The sequence below is a fragment of the Sorex araneus genome, chromosome 2 (assembly GCF_027595985.1).
Source record: "Sorex araneus isolate mSorAra2 chromosome 2, mSorAra2.pri, whole genome shotgun sequence".
NCBI lineage: Eukaryota > Metazoa > Chordata > Mammalia > Eulipotyphla > Soricidae > Sorex > Sorex araneus.
Window position 1 is genome coordinate 209,336,630 of NC_073303.1, and position 14,406 is coordinate 209,351,035.

Here is a 14,406-nt window from a genome sequence, read left to right on the forward strand (position 1 = left end):
TAAGTATTTTTAACTTTTAGTTTATATTGTTTATTTATTTATCTTATATTGTTTATTTTTGAGGTATGTAACATAATCTTTTATTGAGGTACCATGGTCCATCCTTGATAATGAACCCAGTGATCCATATACACACATAAATACACTCGAATCGGGGCTGGAGCGATAGCACAGCGGTTGGGCTTTCGCCTTTCACGTGGCCGATCCAAGTTCGATTCCTCCGCCCCTCTCAGAGAGCCCTGCAAGCTACTGAGTATCGAGCCCGCATGGCAGAGCCTGACAAACTACCCGTGAGTATTGGATATGCCAAAAACAGTAACAATAAGTCTCTCAATGAGAGACGTTACTGGTGCCCGCTCGAACAAATCGATGAGTAACAGGATGACAGTGAATTTAAACCAAATTTTCTTAAAAATATATATTCAAATACAACAGACTTTCTGGGGGGCGGTCATGAAAAGTATCAACACAGTCCCCACTGCCAAATTATGCACTCACGTCTCCCACATTTGGGGGAAATCACAGGTTTATAATATCTGGGGTGCAACGGAGTAGCCTTGCTATGGGGAAACTACCTTTGTGATCACGGGGTCTCTTCTGACAGAGATAAGGATCAAATACAATTGTCTCAATAGGCGGTCATAACTATAAATTCTCAGGATCGAGCAACTAGTAAGGAAATATTTGATTATTATTTTTGTGTGTGAGGGAGGGGGCAAGGATAGACCCCAGACCTTCACACATGCAAATCACGTGCTCTATCACTATGCTACACTGCCACCCCGAGATCTGATTCTTCTAGTTTGACCTATTAGACTTAATAGTCAAAAAAAAAAATTTCCTTACTGGCAGTTAGAAAGTTTTTACTCTCTAGTTCTGAAGCCAGGTGGATGCCAGTTTACATAGCATTTGTTCGTGGGCTACTTACAAAGGTTAAATATCCTTGTTACTTTCAGAGATAATAAAACTAGTTCTATAGCAAGATTATTATATATATGTTCAATCGACAGAAAATAAATCTATTGGCCCTATGTAACTGATCACCTATATAGCAAGATTATTATATATATGTTCAATCGACAGAAAATAAATCTATTGGCCCTATGTAACTGATCACCTATATAGCAAGATTATTATATATATGTTCAATCGACAGAAAATAAATCTATTGGCCCTATGTAACTGATCACCTATAAACAAGTTCAAACCACAAGAAACGTTTGAGAATTTCAAGTACTAGATCTTACCTCTGTATTTTTCAGTCGTTCACAGGAAGACAAACTGTTTTTCACACTCTTTGTCTGATGACTGCTTCGAGAATTTTCATCAGTTGACTCTTCCTTCTTATCTTGTTTATTTTTTAATAGGTCTTGCTTTTTACATTTTAAGCTTTCATGATCTTTATTGAGATAATTTTCTATACTATGAAGTTGAGTCTTTTGTTCACATGTCTTAGGTCTTTTTGAGTCTTTGTTTGAACACTTCTTTTCATCACTGTTCAAATATCCAGTCATTTCCAATATATTAACTTTTACTTTCGAGTCAGTTTGCTTTGTATGATCAAATTGGTGATTGTTAGAGTCTGTATTACAATTTTCTTTTTCTATTACTTTGTCCTTATACTTGTGCGTGCAAATCTCTCTGTCAATACTGTTGCACTTTGAATACTGTTTATTGATTCCATCGCTAACGTCTTTTTCCTTAAATGGACACTCAGAAAGTGTATTTTCTGATTTGATTGTCAACTCTAAGTTATTTTCTTTGTAATGAGGTACATTTGAGGGAGCTGATAAATTGCAGGCATTGTCACGTGTCTCTTGAAACGTGCTTTGGATGATCTCACCAGGATTTTCCTGCCTTAGCTGGGGTTTTACAGAGACCTTGTCGGTGTTGTTGCATCGAAAGGGATGAAAAGCTTTACTAGGTAGTACGCTGTCTTCTAACAAGGACAATTTTGTACTAGAGATGGAAAAAGGGGTGTCATTCTTGCTCTTCTTCAACAGATTTTTGTCTTCGTAGCAACTCCTAAAGACTTTGGAAGGAGCCACCCGGGAGTCGAGCGAGCCCAGTGCCTGCCGGGGCAGGGGCGAGGCGGCCGGGTCGATGTGCCCCAGGTGCTGGGCGATGCGAGCGATGACGTCGCGGCGCTCCTGGAGCAGAGACCCTATCAGAGGATTCGTTTCACCCACGTACGGCCGAGGACACGGCCCGTTAGAAATGCAAGTGTCACTGGGAGAGGTTTCCTGTTTGCCTCCCCGTTTCCCCTCACTGGGGGCGTCTTCGGAGGAGGAGCGTTCGGGGTGCCCGAAGGTGACGGAGAAAGCTCCTTTACATTTTCTCACATTCTCACCGTCTTGGGAAACTCGGAAAAGTTTCGCGTGAAGGGAATTCGACTCCTGCACAGGAACTGGGTTTCCAGAAGCCTGGGAAGTGCTTGGGTCACAATGAATCAAATGCTGAGCGATTCTGGCAATAACTTCTTGTCGATCCTGAATTAAGGAACCTATTAAAGGATCAGTCTCCCCGACCGGCTGCCAGGAACCCTGGAGGCCGGGGACACTCGAGTCAATCACTGAAAATGATTTTAAAGTTCTCCCGGATGTTTCATGGGACTTTTTCTCTCCTACACCACCGAAGCCCAGCATGCTGTCTTGTGACACTCCGTACTCAGATTTACTGCCCGTGCCGGGGCAGGGCCTGGTCATCTTGACGGCTGCAGTATATTCTGGAGCCGTGCCTTTTCTGGCATGTGAAACACTCTCAGGTGCCAGGGTCCACGCCTGTTTGCTACACGGACGCTGTGAACTGTTGGTACTGCACGGCTCTGCCTCATTAGCAATGCGGTGCTGGAGAGTTTGAAGCTCGCGCTCGTGAACTCTGCTCTCATAAAGGCCGATGTTCGTGTGAATACTACAGGTCAAAACGGGGTAATTCAATTGTCTGGGGAGGGACTGGACGCTGACTTTCAAGGCCACATTGTGAGAAACGTTAGGAACAGGGAACACATGTTCAATTGGCGTCTGTGAAAAATTCCACTGTAGGTCGACGTCAGCAGCACTGATTCTAGAATGACAGAAAAACACTGAATGGGTTCTGTGATTTCTATCATCATATTATTATTTTACATGTTAAACTGTTACCTCCTATCAGTGTTTATTCATTGCTACTGAGGTCTTATATTTAGACGTCATTTTGATAAAACCAACAAAAGTAGTTTAATAGATTCTTAAATATCACGTTAAATAATAAACAAGTATTAATTATTCTTGGAAAAGATATTATTATTATCATCATTATTATTTATTATTATTATTGATGATGGGAAAGTCTCTTAAACAGTGCTCAGGGAGCACTACTGTCTCTGCACAACTGTAGTTAGAGCAGACTCTATGCGAGTGCTGACACTGGGACCCCGTCGCAGTGGGACTGGGGTGAGAAGCAGTCAGTTCTGATGACAGAACTCATGGCTTTGTGCCTATCAGGCACGGGCTCCAACCCAGAGTTATGTCTGCAGCCCAAGATCATCTCCTATTTTGCCCTGGGCGTGGCGGTGGTGGGTGGGGTGGGGGGATTCTAGGTTACACCCGGACATACTGGAAACCTCCAGGCTCTGTGCTTGGGGGTTGCTCCAGGGGGTTGCTCCAGGCGTGCTTGGGCGACCATGGACCATGTGGTGTCGGAGACCAAGTCCGAGGAAGGAGTATCAGAACAAGGATGGAGCGACAGCACGGGGGTTAAGGATCTCGCCTGGCCTGCTCCAGGGCTGGAGCGATAGCACAGTGGGGAGGGCGTTTGCCTTGCACGCGGTCAACCCGGATTCAATTCCCAGCATCCCATCTGGTCCCCTGAGCACTGCCAGGGGTAATTCCTGAGTGCAGAGCCAGGAGTAACCCCTGTGCATCACCGGGTGGGACCCAAAAAGCAAAACAAAACAAAACAAAACAAAAACCAAAAACCTTGCCTGCTCCTGAGCCTCGCTTGGTTCCCCAAACACTCTACGCTGAGCCCTGAGCACCACTGGGTGTGATACAAACTCTCCCTCCCTAAAACAGATACCAGAATACATAAAGAGTCAAGTTCAAGAATGTTATAATTAGGGGCTGGAGCAAGAGCACAGCAGGGAGGGCGTTTGCCTTGCACGCAGCTGACCCGAGTTCGATTCCCAGCATCCCATAGGGTCCCCTGAGCACCACCAGGAGTGATTCCTCAGTGCAGAGCCAGGAGTAACCCCTGTGCATCGCCAGGTGTGACCCAAAAAGAAAAAAAAAAGAATATTATAATTAAAAAATTATTTATCGAAATAGAAAAAAAGAATTTTGGGTTTACTACTAAAAGGATCTACTTTTCTGGTAGAAGGTGATTAGGGATGCTATATATCTCAAGGACATCTGTGTAAGTAGTAAATTAGTTAATCTGTATATTTATATGATGTCAAGCTAAAATGATTACAAGATACCTAAAATTAAGTCTACATGGCCATTCTGAATCTGACTTTACTATTTACAACGGCAGCCCTTAAAACTATTCCTGGTTCTCTAAAACAAGCTTAAGAGTTCATTGAAGACTATACCAAATTTAGCACAAGAGGTGAAATTCAAGTTGATTAAATTCATTGTTTCATACTAGGTTTTCTGAGAAAAATTTCAATTTTATCTACTTATATTTGGAATCTTAAACATACACCATTTAACTGGTGAAAAAATATGACTCAGTAGCCAGTGCAGATGAACATGCAATTTGTTTGGTTGCTGTTTCCCCTTCTATGTACCTGTAGAGAATATTTCGTGGAATAGCACCATGAGAAACACTCAGCCAAGCACTTAATTGAGAAAAAAACACAAACGAGCGAACAGCCAATAGAAGTGTCTTCTCTTCAATAAATCGATCACCATTCCTAAGGGAAAGAAAAAAGAGCATAACTGAGTACAATAGCTGAATTTTAGAGAGACATATGCCAAGATAAATGTTGTTTCCAAGAGAATCTGAGAACATTTAAGAGTGTCACCTAAAACCACCCAGGTGCTCAATATCTAAATTTTACTGTACAGAAAGATTCAAAGTAGTACTATTAAAATTTCTAGAAAGTCCAAATAATAGTAGTGAGTTTTTTGTTGTTGAAATATTGAATGTAATCAAAGTAAAGTAAAAGTAAAGTGAAATTTATCAGCTACACAGGCAGGTGGGGGCTGGGGAGGCGGGGGGGGGGGTGGGGGGAGGTATACTGTGGTTCTTGGTGGTGGAATACGTGCACTGGTGAAGGGACGGGTGTTCGAGCATTGCGCAACTGGGACTTAAACCTGAAAGCTTTGTAACTTTCCACATGGTGATTCAATAAAAGAATAAATTAAAAAAATAATAAATAAATTTCTAGAAAGTCTTGGAACACCTGATTGACCTGGAACAACTTCGAGCGCGACAACTTACTGCCGAGGAACGGGCTCCAGGATCCACCTTTCCAACAGCAAGGCATCCTGCTTGATGGCCGGGTCGTTGAGGCCGACCCCGTCCGCAGTGGGCCCCTCGTCGCTGTAGCAGCAGTCTGGCAGCAGCATCACCTCCACCATGACGGGAAGGTTATTCTTCCACAGCAGTGTGACTTCAGACCTGGTTCGTCTGGCTTGGCGACACTTACACAGGAAATCAAAGGAAGCACATCGTCTCGGTCACTCGCTCAGTTTGACATTGAAATTGGAAACTCGTGGGGCTGGAGCGATAGCACAGCGGGGAGGGCGTTTGCCTTGCACGCGGCTGACCCGGGTTCGATTCCCAGCATCCCATATGGTCCCCTGAGCACTGCCAGGAGTAATTCCTGAGTGCAGAGGCAGGAGTAACCCCTGTGCACTGCTGGGTGTGACCCAAAAAGCAAAAAAAAAAAAAAAAAAGAAAAAGAAACTGGAAACTCGCAATAGTAATGCACCTGTGTGAGAAGTGTGTCAGGCACCGCCTGACCTGAGTTCAGGCTTGTCTGTTCAGGTTTCCTCATTCACATGTGGTCGAAGGTACATACCACAGGCAGCTCGCACACCTGAATGTGGTTTACTAACACAGACTGCAGTGCTAGCGTTGATTTAAATGATGGATTAACACTAGTAAGCTCTAGAGTGTGAGGATTAGTCCTTAATATTTACGATGCAAATTTTCTTCTTTTTTTTTAATTGAATCACTGTGAGATAATTACCAAGTGATGCAATTTTTTTTTTTCCCTTTTGGGTCACATCTGGAGATGCACAGGGGTTACTCCTGGCTCTGCACTCAGGAGTCACCCCTGGTGGTGCTCAGGGGACCATATGGGATGCTGGGAACTGAACCCGGGTCAGCCACATGCAAAGCAAATGCCCTTCCCGCTGTGCTACAGCTCCAGCCCCGATGCAAATTTTCTTAAGGTGGGAATATCTTTGCTTTAGCTTGTAGAAAAAATCTGCCGTATGCAATGTCTTATAGCCCGCAGGGTTGGCCAAACCTTGCCTAGTTTGCTAATTTCATCGTTATTACAGTAGAAAACAGTTTGAGAGAAGACAAAAATATAAAAAACTTATTTCATTTCTTCTATATGAGTAGACTAGAAGCATTATGAGCTCACTATAGCCAGATTCCTTCATTATCTGTGCAAAAATATTAGTATTTTAAGTAGGAGTTGGTAGGTTGGGCCATATCAACGGGTGGTCAGGGCTACTCCTGCCAGTGCTCAGGGAACCATACGTGGTGCAGGAGACGGAACCTGGATCGGCGGCATACAAGGCAAATGCCTAGCCACTGTATTCTCTCCGGCGCCTTAAGATTCTTAACTCCGTAATACATTTAAGAAGGGCCAGGAGAGAAAGTATAGAGGTTAAGATGCTTGCACTGCATACACAGAATCCTGGTTTGAATCCTCAGCACTACATGTGGTCCCCTAAGTGTCACCACTGAGCCAGAAACAGCACCTGAGCACCACCGGGAGTGTCCCTCACACCGCACCACACCAGCCAAGTAGCCAGCCAACACCCCACCGAAATATATTCAAGAAGCTAATGGGAAGAATCTGCTGATAGCAAACTACCTGTCAAATAAATATTTTTACCAGGATTATACAAAAACATTAAGGTGATAACAAAAAAAGTGTCCTTCCACTTCGAAAAAGGAATTTAAGAGGAAATCTAATGAGTGTAGGGAAAGTAACTAGGAACATCAGTCTACTAAGAAAGTAAGAAAATGTAGTTGATGAGCCAAGGACCGGGACTCTAGAAATAAAGAAAGAGGAGTCACAGTAGCAAAGATGAGCTTAACTCTTGTCTGTGAGAAGGTGGGTACGAAACATCGTGTGCCTGCTGGTTTACCTATACCTACCTCTTGCTTAAGGGCCGAAGTTACTAGTATGGTTTAAGATTTTTTTCTTTTATGGTTGTGAGCAACTTTATATTTAAATATAAACATTTATAGTTAATGTAAATTAAATTTACATTAAAATTTGTTTTGATGAAACAAAGGTGGCAATAAAATCAAAACTATTTTCCATAAAAATAAATAAAAAGCTGGGGCTGGAGTGATAGCACAGCAGGTAAAACATTTGCCTTGCACGCAGTCAACCCGGGTTCGATTCCCAGCATCCCATATGGTCCCCTCAGCACTGACAGGAGTCACTGCTGAGTGCATGATCCAAAAGTGACCCCTGTGGATCGCTGGGTGTGACCCCCCCAAAAAAAATTAAAAGCTTACCTGGGCCAGCTTGTCGCTACATTCATGTCTGGTAGTTCCTGGGTGACAGGCCTGTGCCGGAGGGCAATGGGAACTCTCCGTGCGACCTTTCACGGAGCACTCAGGCGTCCGTCCTTCTGTGATCAGCAAGGCCAAAGACACCAGGAACTCTTCTGCATCATATTCAAAATATTCATCGAGAGTATCTGTAGTTTGAGAAAGAAGAGAAAGGTCTCCTTTTGATGCACTCTCAGTAAGAACTTGGCTTTTCTGCCCAAAATAATGAATGTTACGTTCCATACTAAAGTATGAGTTCAAGCATGGGTGGGTTTGGTGGCTGAAAAACGAAGGAATGGGGTCATAGGCTGGTTGGTAATCAGTGACCTTTCATTCAAGTCTCAAAGCATTAATTATATAGAAATCCGTGAAGGGTTGGGGCACAAGTAGGTGTGGTTGAACATTATCTTAACAAACAGATGTAAAGCCCCTGCTTCAGGGGAAATTCTAGGAGATTAACTCCAAGGACAAAATCTCATCTGGGGGTTCAGCATTCTAGATTATTAGGAGATCCACTCAAGGGCGGGGCGCTCAAAGGCAGGATTCCATCTAAGGGTGGATTGCTTTCTTCTATCCTTAGCTGGTAATCCATTAACTAATCAGATTGGATACTAATACTCCTAGTCATTTTGTATGAACACAGTAAGATATATATTAAGCTTAAAGTGTGACTCTTCCTGGGGACATCTCACCACTTACCCCAGACCACAGTCCTCAGGCCAGGTTAGTCTTTCCTAACCCCAGAAGGGTCCTTATCCAGTTACTTCCTTTTGGATCATGACAGAGTTTGCTCCATGACCATGCTCTTAACTTAACACAGTTCTTATGGCGCTTAGCTTGACCCTTTTTGATGCCAGGGTAGCTTGTGGCTTGCCCGCCCTGGGTCCATGCAAGTCCTTTGCTGGGACCCTCCTTTTGGGGGTGTTAAGGGCAACTGAGGCTTAAGTCAAGTAAATATGGTGGATGCCCAGGAGTCTATATTATTTGAGTCAATAAACTCCCATGTTACAAAAGCATAGCATCAACTGTCTTCCTGTGTCTATACAAAAAGGACCATGCAAAGGACATAAAGGAAAGAGAAAAGCAATGTAGGATTAGGAGTGCCAAATGGAATTAGGTGTGTCTCAGGAGCACTGTGATGGGTGCAACATAATAAACCTAAGCTCCCTGCGGGAGGAACAAGGACAAACCAATGTTATCCAATATTCAAGGATATTTAATAATTGAATGAATATAAAATTCCCACCCAAGAGGTATATAGTTAAGACAGAGGTGGTTAAAATTAAGGGATAAAGAAGTTTTTATGTAAATGACCTCTTATATAGTATTTTTAGTTAATATGTAGAATTAACATGAACTATTAGAAAAAGATAAGCCTCAAACACGATTTCCTTTTCTTCTTTCTATTCTTTCTTCTTTCAGTCCTAGTTCTCTGATGTAGATATTCATAGCCATAGGATCCCTCCCAACCTAGTAATTTCAGACAGAGAGATGCTATTGTCCAGCTGATGATGCAGGCACGTATTATGTGAAGTTTTGGGGGATACAGTTCTAAAATTTCTAACTTGCAAATATTTTCATTTAGTTATAGTAACATTTTGTTTGTTTGTTTTGTTTTTGGGCCACTGGGGGCTACTCCTGGATTTGCATTCAGGAATTATTCCTGGCACTGCACGGGGGAACAGATGGTATGCCAGGGAGCGAACCCAGGCTGACTGTGTGTCCTACCCATTATACTATCTCTTCGGCCTTAATTATAGTAGGGGTGTGTGTGTGTGTGTGTGTGTGTGTGTGTGTGTGTGTGTGTGTGTGTGTGTGTTGTTATTCAGTGAACCCAGGGCCTCCCATATGTAAAGCAAGTGCTCTGCTGTTGAGCCACATCCCTACTCTGGCTGTAGTAATTTTTAAATTCCTCACAAGTGCTCTAATGTCTTAAACAGTTAATAGTTAATTTTTAAAACAAGTTGACAAGCAAGCTGAATGTGTGTGCACAGGGGCACAAACCTACACAATAATTCAATTCGTTTTGCAATCTTTGAAAGATTCCTTTATCTCTGCCAGTGAAGCAACATATTTCATATATATACATATATACATATACACACACATATATGTATATATGTATGTATGTATGTATATATATATATATATATATATATATATATATATATAGTTTCTTGCCCCTGCGCCTAGCTGTCTTCACTGGGGCCCCTCAGAGGGGGTGGGTTGAGTTTCCCTCCCCACCCTGAGCAGAGCCCCGGCAGCCAAAGACCTCCGGAATCCAGCCACAGCCATGCTCAAGGCCCCTCTCCACACATTCGGATGAGCCTCACATCTGAATGAACCTGCAGAGGAACCCAGGTGTGCGGGACCCGGGGCTGAGATCTCCAAGCCTGCTGAGATTGGGACTGGGCCTTTTCCATCCGGATCCCCCATTTTCCAGTAGCTAGGCGGTCACTCCCAGAAACTGTCCTCAGCACTGTGTAATCCCATCGACGGCCAAGCGCCAGAGACTATAAAACCAAGCTCCCGGAAGCACACAGCTATGACATCTTATAGCCTAGTTCTCCCTCTTGGAGAACCTGACAAGCTACCGAGAGTTTCTTGCCCACATGGGAGAGCCTGGCAAGCTCCCCGTGGCATATTCATATGCCAAAACCAGTAACCATGATGGGTCTCATTCCCCTGACCCTGAAAGAGTCTCCAATGTGGCACCGTTGGGAAGGATGAGTAAAGACAGGCCTCTAAAATCTCAGGGCTAGGACGAACTAAGACATTACTGAGATCGCTTGAGAAATTTGAAGATCAACAGGATGATTATGATGATGATAATGATGATGATGGATCTTGGCCGTTGATTAGGTTACATGGCGCTGAAACACATTCATGTGTGAATGTTTTTTAGTCTCTTTATTGTTGTACAGTAGGGCCATGTGATTACTTTGTTAAGATGCCAAAAATACCAACTAGTGCTGATAGGGATCAAACTCAGGGCCACAAACACGCAAGGTAGGTGTTCTACACTTAATCCTGTTCAGTATTTTTGGAAAAGAAATCGAGACTTGGAAAATAAAATCATTTACCCTACAAACATCAATGTCCCCCCTGTGAAGAGTAACTCCTGTAACAGTCAAACTGCTTCTCCCTAAGAGCAGACTCACAGCCCGTGGGATTGGTCCCTTTACACCAGAACTTAATTTGCAGGGACCCTGGGTGGGGTTTATAGTAACTGCATCAGGGCAGGGACATCAAGGCGGTGCTCCCTGCTGTGGCCGGCTGCATCGAATCTCCCAACTGGAGCTCAGGGACTCTACGCCGGGGAAGGGGCTGCAGCCTGGAATGTCCCTTGGTTTACCGGGACCTGGAGCTGGCCCCCTTGCTGCTTTCCCGAGATCGGGTTCCCCTTAGCATCAAATCTGGCATGGCAGTCGCTGGCCCAGTGGTTTCCTCTCGGACACCGGGGACAGGGCCCAGGTGGTACTTTCGAGGAAGCACGGCCGTGAGGTTCCCCACAATCCTTTCAAAAGTGGACTGATCTGCCACAATTGGAACATTTATTCGGAGCCTGTCTCTACTGCACCGGCCTCAGCAGCCTCACCTGTGCCTGATGGTCAACAGAACTGATCTTACGACACACCCTCATGTCCCCCACGATGTCCTCCTCCTCTTTTATGTCCTTCTCCCCCTTACTGAGGCACAGAGCAGCTTGGCAATCCTTGTTAGCATTTTCTCAAAAGCCAACAGTTTCGACAGGTGCTCCTGAGTTTCCTTACTTTCCCTATCAAGTCTGCGTATGGTTCCGAGGTTCCCTGAACATGTTTTGTATAGTTTCCCTTAAATTCGGCACCTGCATCATCCTTTCCCAAGCTCACAGGTCTGCCCTGTGGGCATGAGCGAAAACAGCATGAGGCAAAGTGACTTGCTTTTTTTGGGTCCTGCCATTTCCCCTCACCTATTAACATCTCATAAATCAATTTGATCCCTGAAAATGTTCACCCGGAATGACCTGGGTCGTGAAGTGATGCCTTTGCCTCATCACTGAACTGCATCCTCCATCGCATGTGCTGAGAAGGGCTGAGCACTTTTTAGCGACCACACGAAAACGCTGGGGTACCCAGTAGGTACTTTTACTCCGGCCTGTAAGATACTCCTTACGGGATGAAGATTAAGTCTGTACGAGGCACAGGCCCTTTTGAAATGACTGAGTGAATCCATTCTTAACCCTTCATGTACTGGAGGCTGATTTTCCTCCAGCTGTACCAGGGAAAAAGGCGGAGTTCGTGCAGTCTGGGTGGAACCGAGCACTTGCGGCCAGAGGTCTCTGCTGTGAGTTCCCATCAGGAGCGGGAGTGCACCCCTCGTGGCGGAGGCAGCGGCCCCTGACGGAAGCCTTCTCTACCATGCAGCTCCTGGACTCGGAATCCGAGGAGGTGACGGCTGGCCCTTCGTACACATCACTTTGATCTGGTGTACCGAAAGGGGAGTCAGACGGAGGAGACGGGGCTCTCTCCAGTTTGACATCAGTAGGGAACATTGACTCACCAGCATTAGAAAGACTTTTACTTTGAGAACGAGTTTCCACTGGAAACACATGAGCTTCTTTGGGGCTTGCATACGGGGAGAGTCAAGCATTGAGCGATTGGCTTCTTTGGAGGACTGGGCGTGGGAGGAGCCGAGGACGTCTAATCCCCAATATTCTCCCCCTTCTCAACTATACTTTCCCCAAACTGGAGAACAGAATGAACAATCTCCCACGTAACCCAGAATTCCATGAGGATCCGGGTCCCCTACTTAGATGCCATTTTCCTTATTCCTAAACCTCAGTCTCTAGAGTCCCTTCATCTGGGAACCTCGGGCTTATTTTGGGAGCCACTTTAGATAGGAGTCGGTCTCGGGGGATGCAGTCCCGGTTCTGCGGGAGATGCTGAATCAAATCCATAAATGGCTCAGTCCATTCAGTTTGTCTCAAGACACACTGGGAAGAGCCTGGGCTGGCCTGAATCTGCCCCATAGTAGTGTAGGGGTACAGCTAGGATTCTAACCCCCAGCACCCTAAAAGATCTACTCTCCCACTCTTCTCTGAGTGGAGGATATGGTTAGGATTTTTAAGTCCCCAGTACCCTGAGACCTGGTATCTCACCCACCTCTGTAAGTGGGATCCACCAAACTCAGGCCTTACCTTTGGGTACCCACCCGTTGGTGGTTTCATGCTCCCCACACCCTGGATATGTCAGCTGTGAGTTCAAAGTGTGGGTTCGAGACTCGTGCACTCTGTGGCCAAGAGTCATCTCCCCACACTGGCCGACATCAAACAAAGGAACGGGCCACAGACCAGTTGGTAATCGGTGACCATTTAGTCTCTATTTTATTTTACCTTTTTATTTATTTATTTATTTGCTTTTGGGTCACACCCAGCGATGCTCAAGGGTTACTCCTGGCTCATGCACTCAGAAATTACTCCTGGCGATGCTCAGGGGGCCATATGGTTGGCCGTGTGCAAGGCAAACGCCCTACCCGCTGTGCTATCGCTCCAGCCCCTATTCTCTCTTTATAGAGTAGTTATGTAGAAATCGTGAAGGGTGGGGTACACATAGATGTGGTTGAACACTATTATAACAATAAACAGATGTAAAACCCCTCCTTCAGGGGAAGAAGTTCTAGGAGATTAACTCAAAGACAAAATTTAATCTGAGGGTTCAACACTCTAGATTACTAGGAGATCTGCTCAAGGGTCCATCCATCTAAGGGCATACTGCTTTCTCCTGTCCTTAGCTAGTAATCTATTTAATCAATCATATTAGATACTAATATTTCTAGTCATTTTTATGAACACAGTAAGATATATATTAAGCTTAAAGAGTGGCTTCCTGGAGACATCTCACCACTTACCCCAGACCACAGTCCTCAGGCCAGGTGAGTCTTTCCCAACCCCAGCAGGGTCCTTATCCAGTTACTTCCTTTTGGGTCATGACAGAGTTTGTTCCATAACCACGCTCTTAACATATTTATGGCGCTTAGCTTGACCCTTTTTGATGTCAGGGTAGCCTGTGGCTTGCCCTGGGTCCATGCAAGTCCTCTGCTGGGACCTTCCTTTTGGGGGTGTTAAGGGCAACTGAGGCTTAAGTCAAGTAAATATGATGGATGCCCAGGAGTGCATATGATTTGAATCAATAAACCCTCATGTTACAAAAGCACAGCATCAACATAAAGGAAAGAGAAAAGCAATAGAGAATTAGGTGTGCCTGACAGAACTGGGTTTGTCTTGGTAGCACTGGGGTGGGAGTGGCTCAATAAACCTAAGCTCCCTACAGGAGGAGCAAGGACAAACCCATGTTATGCAACACCTGAGCTTCGGTGTATGTGGAAGCAAAGAAAGAAGGAAGGAATGAAAGAAGGAAAGAAGGAAGGAAGCAAGGGAAGAAAAGAAAATGAATTTATATGAGGCAAAAGTAAAAGTAAACACGTAGCAGTGAATATTCGATCTCTCTAGAGAGGACGTTACAAATCAAATGAATAAACATTAAAACTACTCTGAAGACTATGGTGTAGCAGTATTGATATATTGATACTGGGTGTGGCATGGTAACACTTTTTTTTTTGAGGCGGGGCACACCTGGCAGTGCTCAGGGTTACTCCTGGCTCTGCCCTCAGGAATCACTCCTGGCTATGCTCTGG

The 14,406-nt window shown here is 44.7% G+C and overlaps 1 protein-coding gene across 4 annotated transcripts in view; it reads right to left on the reverse strand.

Annotated features, from left to right (window-relative positions):
• Positions 1–14,406, reverse strand: part of ATOSA (atos homolog A) — a 69,847-nt gene that overhangs the window by 18,333 nt on the left and 37,108 nt on the right. For all 4 annotated transcript variants that reach the window (XR_008628459.1, XM_055125417.1, XM_055125418.1 and 1 more), the window contains 4 exons: positions 7,696–7,880; positions 5,425–5,627; positions 4,769–4,894; positions 1,248–3,063 (listed from right to left, as the gene is read on the reverse strand). Coding sequence is in view for 3 of the 4 variants with exons in the window: in XM_055125417.1 (XP_054981392.1) it covers positions 1,248–3,063; positions 4,769–4,894; positions 5,425–5,627; positions 7,696–7,880 (2,330 nt within the window). In the remaining variant the exon portion in view is untranslated. The remainder of the gene's footprint in view (positions 1–1,247; positions 3,064–4,768; positions 4,895–5,424; positions 5,628–7,695; positions 7,881–14,406) is intronic.